Genomic DNA, 7,970 nt, shown 5'->3' with positions numbered 1-7,970 from the left:
TATTGGGTACGGGGAGACCTAAATCGTGACTTGATTTTCCCTTTGATTAGAAGGCGAAACTAGCGTGCTAAGGCTATCGAGTAGCCACACTCGCTCGTTTCCCTTATCGGAAGGGGACACTCAAGCAAAATGAACCCTATAGCTAGTATGGGATGCAAAACCTAAAATGAGGGGAAAGGGAGTCGAGGAGCATGCCAAATGATAAAACTAAGGGAAATGCTTGATATGTAGTGAACAGGCAAATAATGCATTAATGAAAAACAAAGGAAAAATCCTATTGGGTCTAGCGTTGGACTAGCCCTTTCTATGAATTCCTAATGAAATAATGAGCCACAACTAGCGTTGGACTAGTGCGGTGACGTACACTCATCCATTCCATTCATTCATGGTTATGAAAGCAAGTAGACATGCCAAAACGCTTGTAAACACGTAACACGTAGCACTTAGCATGCTCGACTAGATGCAAGAGCCTACTAAAGCAATTAAACATATAGCAACAAAGGCAAGCAACCAAGGGGAAGGGGAAATGGACCAGATGCTCTCCGAGCCCTATCTATTACAAGCCAAGAGGTGTACACATACCCCATAAAAGCATAAAGGGAAAGGGGAAGTGGACCAGATGCTCTCCGAGCACTATCTATTACAAGCCAAGAGGTGTACACATACCCCATAAAAGCATAAAGGGGAAGGGGAAATGGACCAGATGCTCTCCGAGCCCTATCTATTACAAGCCAAGAGGTGTACACATACCCCATAAAACTTAAATAAAAGTAAAGAGCAAGTAAATGCATGCAAGGAGGTAAGGAAAGCGAAGTAGACAGGCATATTCACATAACACGTAGGAGCACGTAAGGTCAAATGTAGTGCAAATGAGGGATAGAGTGTACCTCCCTTGAATTGACGCCCCAATGAAGTGAAATTATTCAATTACCCTCCAAAATAATAAAAAGGTCAAGGCACCACTTTATTTAAGAAAAATTAAAAGAAATGGGCAAAACAAGGCTCACTTAGTCATAAAGTCCCCAAGGTCATGACTTAAGTGCAATTGACAAAGCATGGTAATTAGTTGAAGCAAAGCAAGCAATGAAATTGCAAAAATTAAAACAGCCAAGGACCAAATTGAAGAAAACATTTAATTGGTTGGGTCATAGCGGCATTAGTTAGAAACCAAGGGGTCAAAGTGCAATTTTCAGAATTATTTTTGCATGCATGCAGACTAACGTAAGATAACATTCTACAACAAGAAACAAGCAATTACTGCACTTTCTGTTTGCAAATTCATGTCCCCAGGCAACTTTTGATCAAACTTTCTCAAACAAAACCAAAACTCTAAACTAAACCACCAAGTACATAACTTCAACATCTAAAAATAGACTAAAACAAAAAAACTTGGCAAGTGATTATATAAGTGCTGGAAAATTTTCATGCGCAAACCTCTTTCAATTTCGGCAAAAACAGATTCCATACAACAACTTTGAGATTGCTTCCATTTAAACATCACTTAACAAATCAATTAGATGGAAGAAATCCAAGCAAAGTGGTCATTCGAATGCTACAAAGAAAGAAAAACAAATCTGCAATTTGAAGCTATTATTCTGAATTTGCAAACGAGACAAACATTCCTGCCCAGGATCCCAACGTATCTTCACCCATTCAACACAAAGTGCAGATATTTACGACAAAAGTAGATAGAAATCTAACAGACTTAAGGACAAAAATGCAATAAGATGAGCTAGAAAACATGCCAACATTTGAGAAGAGAAACTGCTGCAATTCTCTTTAGCAACTTATCGAGACAGGAAAACCAGTTTTATGGGAGTGTCTCGTGGAGATTCTGAGTTCTTACAACTTCAACAATATCTGGTGATTCACCTAGACGTGCTCGTGTGAAGTAATTCAAACAAAATCTGCTAATTCAACAATCAAAACCTGAAGCAAAGACTTCAAATTACTCTTATTAACACTACCTAACACGAATATCTATCCCAGGAGATTCAATCAAGGCAACTGGATAAAAAAAAAATTGCAGCAAAGAAAAAGTGGAAACTTGCTGTCAATCATGGAAAAACCATCGCAGTCAAGCAACATGAACATTTCAAGCAAGCAGAAACTTTGGCACTATAGCCTTTAGACACTTAGCTACTGAACTACATTAACATTTCTGCAGCAGATTTCTGATACTCTAAAGGTTCCAGCCATTGCACGCAACAAATTCTGGTACCAAGCCCAAGTCAAAAGCAAACATTCATCCTTACTTCCACAGCATCTAACATCGGACAAATCTTCATTAGCAAAAACCAAAGCTAACAGACTCATCAATCAATATGCAATCTGACCCAAACGAAAATGATATATTCAGTAAACATGCATCATGCAAAGACCATTAAATGCCGAACGAAGGAAAACCAGACAGCAAGGGAAAGGCTGTGGCAAAAAACAAAAAAACATCAAACGGATCTTGTTCTTCATGCAAAAGTACGTTAAATCAAACCAGGGAGGGAGACATGGTTACCTAAGGGTGTTCTAAACCCGGATGGAAGCAAAGAGTCGTGGGAAGGCTGTACAGAATCTGGGGAACGAAGCAAAGGAATATCGCCGCCGTAAAACATAGCGCTGATGAACCCGCCACTTGGAGCTTCCATTTAGCTGTCTTAGAGATGTTTTCAGTCGATTGTTGCTGAACGAAAGCTGCTCCCAGACATCCCAAGAAGGTGTAGGAAAAGAGATCTCTCAGAAATATAGACTATCTAGATCTGAAATGAGTGAGAACAGGGTGAATCGCCAGCCTGGTTCATCATCCGGGCAAATTTCTGAAAATGTTTCCTTCTTGTTTTCCTCTCACTTTCTTCTTGCTGGTCTCTTTTCTTTTCCTTTTACTCTCTGATTTCTCGAAACTCTCTCAATCCCTCGGCCCCTTTTTGTTGTTCTCTACCCCAGCCGCCAACCCAGAATCCTTCCTTTGTTTCCTTCTTTTGCCGTAAGCTTTTCTTTTCCTCGATGCCCTCTCTCGATTTCTCTCTTTCGGCTGCTGCTCTCTCTCGTCCCCCCTTAGCTCTCCTTCCCTCTGATTTTTTTCGTTCACTCCAGATTTGCAGCTATCACTTCCCTTAAACCCCAGCCGTTCACTCCTCAGATGAAGCCCTTCCCCTCAGTTTCTCTCTTTCCCTTTGCTGGTCTTCTCCCTTAGTTTTTTTTTCTTGCTGTTTTCTATCTTTCCCCTGATAAGGATCCCTTTGCGGCTGATGTTTTTTTCTTTTTGTACCATCTCCCAATCCCCTAAAACCCTTCTTTGAATGGCGAGGATGAAGGCTAGCCTCTGCCTTCATCCTGCCCCTTCATGGCACGCATGAAAATGCCCTTGGCAAGCTGCAAAAAGAATGCAGCCTGCCTGCCGCGAACCTTTTTTTTTTTTTTTTTTTTTTTTTTTTTTTTTTAACTTAACAACTAACCGATTTAATCAAATAATAATAATAACAAAAGTAACTTAATTAACATTGGATTGAATAAACAAAAATAAAACTAGAAATAACAAAATGCCACTTTCAATCTTCCATTTTTCATTTTTTTCCTTTTTTTCCTTTTTTTCAAAATAACTTAACAAAAATAAGTAAAGTGCCCAAAGATTGAATTTAAAGAAATAAATATATTTTTGTAAACAAATTTCCCTTTTTCCTTTTTTTATGATTTTTCCAAGAAAACTAAAAACCTATTTTTTGAATGCTTTTTATTTCTTTTTCTTTTTTAACAAATTCTATGATAAAACTTAAAAATAAAAATAAAACTGGAAACTAAAAACTAAAAATGAACACGACAAATAAAAAACTAAAAATGAAATTACACCAAAAATTTGGTGTCTACAAACTTCTCACTAAAGTAGGCCACTGGTTTCCCCTCTTGAATTAGCACAGCTCCAATACCTACACCAGAAGCCTTGTCAAAATTAGGTAAACTTAATACAGGTGCATGTGTGAGCTTGTGTTTAAGTAATTGGAAAGACTTAGCTTGTTCTTCTTCCCATTGGAACGGCACATTTTTCTTGATAATGGCTGTAAGTGGGGCATCAATGGTGCTGAAATCCTTGACAAAGCGTCTATAGAAGCTTGCCAAGCCATGAAAACTCCTTACCTCACTTACACTGGTTGGAATTGGCCACTCATTTATGGCCTTCACCTTTTCTTGGTCAACTCGTATTCCCTGTTCACTCACAACATAACCTAGGAAGACAAGTTGGTTAGTGCAAAAAGTACACTTCTTAAGGTTAGCATTGAGGCTTGCCTTTCGAAGTGCATCTAAGACCATTCGTACATGCACAACATGCTCTTCTGCACTCTTACTATAGATCAAAATGTCATCAAAGTAGACTACCACAAATTGACCAATAAAAGAACGCAAAACATGGTTCATTAACCTCATGAAGGTACTAGGTGCATTAGTTAAGCCAAAAGGCATGACCAACCACTCATACAGACCATGTTTTGTTTTAAATGCTGTTTTCCACTCAACCCCTTCTTTCATGCGTATTTGGTGATAACCACTTTTCAAGTCAATCTTAGTAAATATAATAGCACCATGTAACTCATCAAGCATGTCATCTAATCGAGGTATGGGATGGCGATACTTTACCGTTATGGCATTTATGGCTCTACAATCGGTGCACATCCTCCATCCTCCATCTTTCTTTGGCACAAGTAGGACAGGTACAGCACAAGGACTTAGACTCTCTTGAATCCAGCCCTTACTAAGCAAGTCCTCTACTTGCCTTTGTTGCTCCTTAATTTCCTCCGGATTAGTCCTATATGGTGCCTTATTTGGAAGGGAAGAGCCAGGAATGAAATCAATTTGATGTTCAATTCCCCTCAAAGGTGGTAACCCATTAGGTATATCCTCAGGGAATACATCTTGGTACTCCTCACCACTATTATTCAACCATTGTAGTTTGTAAGGTCGGGGGTGATCACTTGTTGGCAAGTTCAATCGTTCCACCATGAGTGCACTAGCAACATGGGTACAGCTCCCTGGGTCAATTACCAAGCTACAAAGCTTGTCCATCACATGGCACCTTGAGTAAAATATGTTCTCTCGTTGAAGGTCATCTCTACCAGCTTGAGTAGTTAGAGCTCGCCTTGCAACCATACCAACTTTACCATGAGATGGTATCTCCTCAAATTCCTCATTTTCCTCAACCAAGGGAGGCATGTCCTCACACTCATCCTCCTCATCCGTTTGTACTTCCCCATTTGGTAGCATAAGCATAACTCTTTGATTTGGGCATTGGGAAGCAATATGTCCAAATCCTTGACACTTAAAGCACTTAGTGTCTCGGTTTCGAACTTTGCTTACCTCATGAGTAGGCCTACCATCGCCCCTTGAGGGTGGTTTTGAGGAAGTTGCATTCGGCCTTAGTGATTCCTTGGTTGTCCCACCTTGTTTGGTCAAAGGGAATGCACTAGAGGGGCTGACCTCCCTCTTGAAAGGTTGGTTTCTCCAATTTCCAGCTTGAAAGTTGGAATTTTGTCGAATTGGACCCCTCCTCTTGAGCCTCCTTTCAATCTTAATAGCTTTGTCTAGCATATCATGGAGGTCCACATAGTGGTGCATCTCCACTTGATCCGCTATTTCAGGCCTCAATCCACTTAAAAATCGTGCCATAGTAGCTTCCCGGTCCTCGACAATGTCAGCCCGTAACATGGCTATCTCCATCTTCTTATGGTAGTCCTCCACGCTTTTGGTTCCTTGTGTCAAATTTTGAAGTTTGAGGTACAAGTCACGGAGGTAGTGACTAGGAACAAAGCGTTTTTTCATGACACCCTTCAATTCGGTCCATGTAGTGATAGGGTATTCACCACTTCGCCTTCTACTGGTAGTGATTTGATCCCACCACACTATGGCGTAGTCGGTGAATTGCATGACTGCAAGTCTCATTTGCTGCTCCTCGGTGTAATCATTGCAATCAAAGATCAACTCCACTCGTTTCTCCCATTCCAAATAGACATCGGGGTCGGATTTGCCTTGGAAAGTAGGCAATTGCATTTTAACGCCTTTGATTGGATCCACACCAGCTTTACGGTGTTTATTCCTCCATGTCCTCGACCCATATTCCTCCTCGGAGTTGGAACTTTCATAGTCACGGGTTGGCGCTTTGTGTCTCCGGGACTTAGAATTGGTTTGGGAGTGTTCGAGACTATCCATCCTCTCATGCAATGGTTCTAATTCCTGTTTCATTATCTTGAGCAATTTATCAGTCATAGCATCCATCACAAGTTTAATATCAAAAGGAGTAGTTTCCTTCCCTTCGGACATGTTGAGGTACTCCTGCAAAAATAGGGTTAGTGGAAATAACACCTCACTCACTCCCTTAGTATATCACTCACACTCGTGTTTCACTCAAGTGTATTAAAACACTCTAATGATCTCACCAATCACTTCTCAAGTCACTAGATTGCTTTTCTTGAAGAAATCAAAATTTTCTTGAAGAAATTCAATCAAACTTGAATCAAATTACACCCAAGTGTGGCGGATGAAGGTTGTGATTTTTGGAAGTTTATTGGACTGATTTTAAGACACAAAAGGAAATGTACAATATGCTGGAAAAATACCCTAAGCTGTCCGCCCAAGAAAAAAAAATCAAGAAAAGGGAAAGTTTGGTTTGTGACTAGTAGCTAATTTTAGGAGTTAACTACCAAGTGGAATCCAAAAACTTGAATTAGGACTCTTGGGACTTGTAAACCATGTTTTTATTGGCTGGAAATACTATAAAATATGCACCAAGGATCGGCTGGGCAGTTGGCACAAACCACAATCAAGAAACAAAAGCAAGAGGTGGCTACAAAGTAGGAAACCCTATCTTATCTTCCCACCTTTTGTGGCTATTTAATAGCAAGGTTTCTTGGTTGTTTTGGGGTGTTAATGGCTGCTGGTTTTCTGGTATTTCGTGGACAAAAGAGAGGCGGCCAATAGTTCAAGATTGAAGGCAACAAGGTTTGTTCTTTCAACCCAAGCTCGGCTAGGCTACCCAAGCAAATTATTTTCTTGTTCTTGAAATCCGATTTGTGTTTTCTTTTTCTTTCTTGCGTTGTTTTTTTTTTTTTGCAAGATGGATCTTTCTTTCTTTTTCAATTCGGATCCTACACACAAGAAACAAGATTTTTGTGTCAAATTTGAGCAAGGGCAGCCGCAAGTTCGAGACAAGAACTTTGGTTTTGTTTTGAAGGTTCAAGATTTGGAAAGGTTGAGAACAAGATTTTCAAGGACCCTTGTTTTCCCACCCAAGAACTTCAAGATTCAATCAAAATTTCCAGATTTCAAGCGTTTGAACAACAATATCCAACAAAAACTTGATGGCAGCCCACGAAAATTCAAGAAACTACAAAACCCTAGCGTAATTTCCAAGAAAACCCTAACACCAATTTTCAAGAAGTTCAAGACATCAATTTTGCACCCAGAACTTCACATTCAATGCCCCACAATATCAAGGAAGCTAGGAAATTTCAAGGTCAGCCATGGTTCCATCAAGACACAACCAGAAAATAGTTTTTCCCCTCTCTTTTACGGATGAACAGTGTTTTCGGGTGCATTGCGCCCGATGAACAGTAACCCCTTTTTTTTTTTTTGGATGACTCTATATGAGTTCAAGACTTCAAGATACAAGTCACAAGACCCACGAAATCAAGACACACGATGGATGAATTGCGGACAACAACCAACACGAAAATTCAAGACAATCAACGAAAACAAGGATAAAACAACAAGAACACAAGACAAAACCCTAGCCGCTTATGGAATTCCTATACGACCAGAATTTAACACTATAAGAAACGAAATTTTTTTTTTTTTGAGGAAAACTTACAAGACGCAATGGGATATACTTGATGTCGTCGACTAGCTCTTGATACCAACTGATACGAACGCGCGGATCTAGACGAACAATCAAGTTGAAAAGGCAGCACGTATGACCCCTCTAAACCCCGAGT

The 7,970-nt window shown here is 39.9% G+C and overlaps 1 protein-coding gene across 1 annotated transcript; it reads right to left on the bottom strand.

The window, feature by feature from the left end:
• Positions 1 to 3,899: 3,899 nt before the first annotated feature.
• On the bottom strand, positions 3,900 to 6,300 carry LOC113758947. The gene is made up of 2 exons (XM_027301619.1): positions 4,624 to 6,300; positions 3,900 to 3,917 (listed from the first exon to the last, which is right to left on the bottom strand). The coding sequence occupies exons 1-2, from the start codon at positions 6,298 to 6,300 to the stop codon at positions 3,900 to 3,902; spliced, it is 1,695 nt and encodes a 564-aa protein (XP_027157420.1).
• Positions 6,301 to 7,970: the final 1,670 nt, after the last annotated feature.

The sequence above is a fragment of the Coffea eugenioides genome, unplaced genomic scaffold (assembly GCF_003713205.1).
Source record: "Coffea eugenioides isolate CCC68of unplaced genomic scaffold, Ceug_1.0 ScVebR1_798;HRSCAF=1536, whole genome shotgun sequence".
NCBI lineage: Eukaryota > Viridiplantae > Streptophyta > Magnoliopsida > Gentianales > Rubiaceae > Coffea > Coffea eugenioides.
This window is presented reverse-complemented; position numbering and strand designations above follow the sequence as displayed.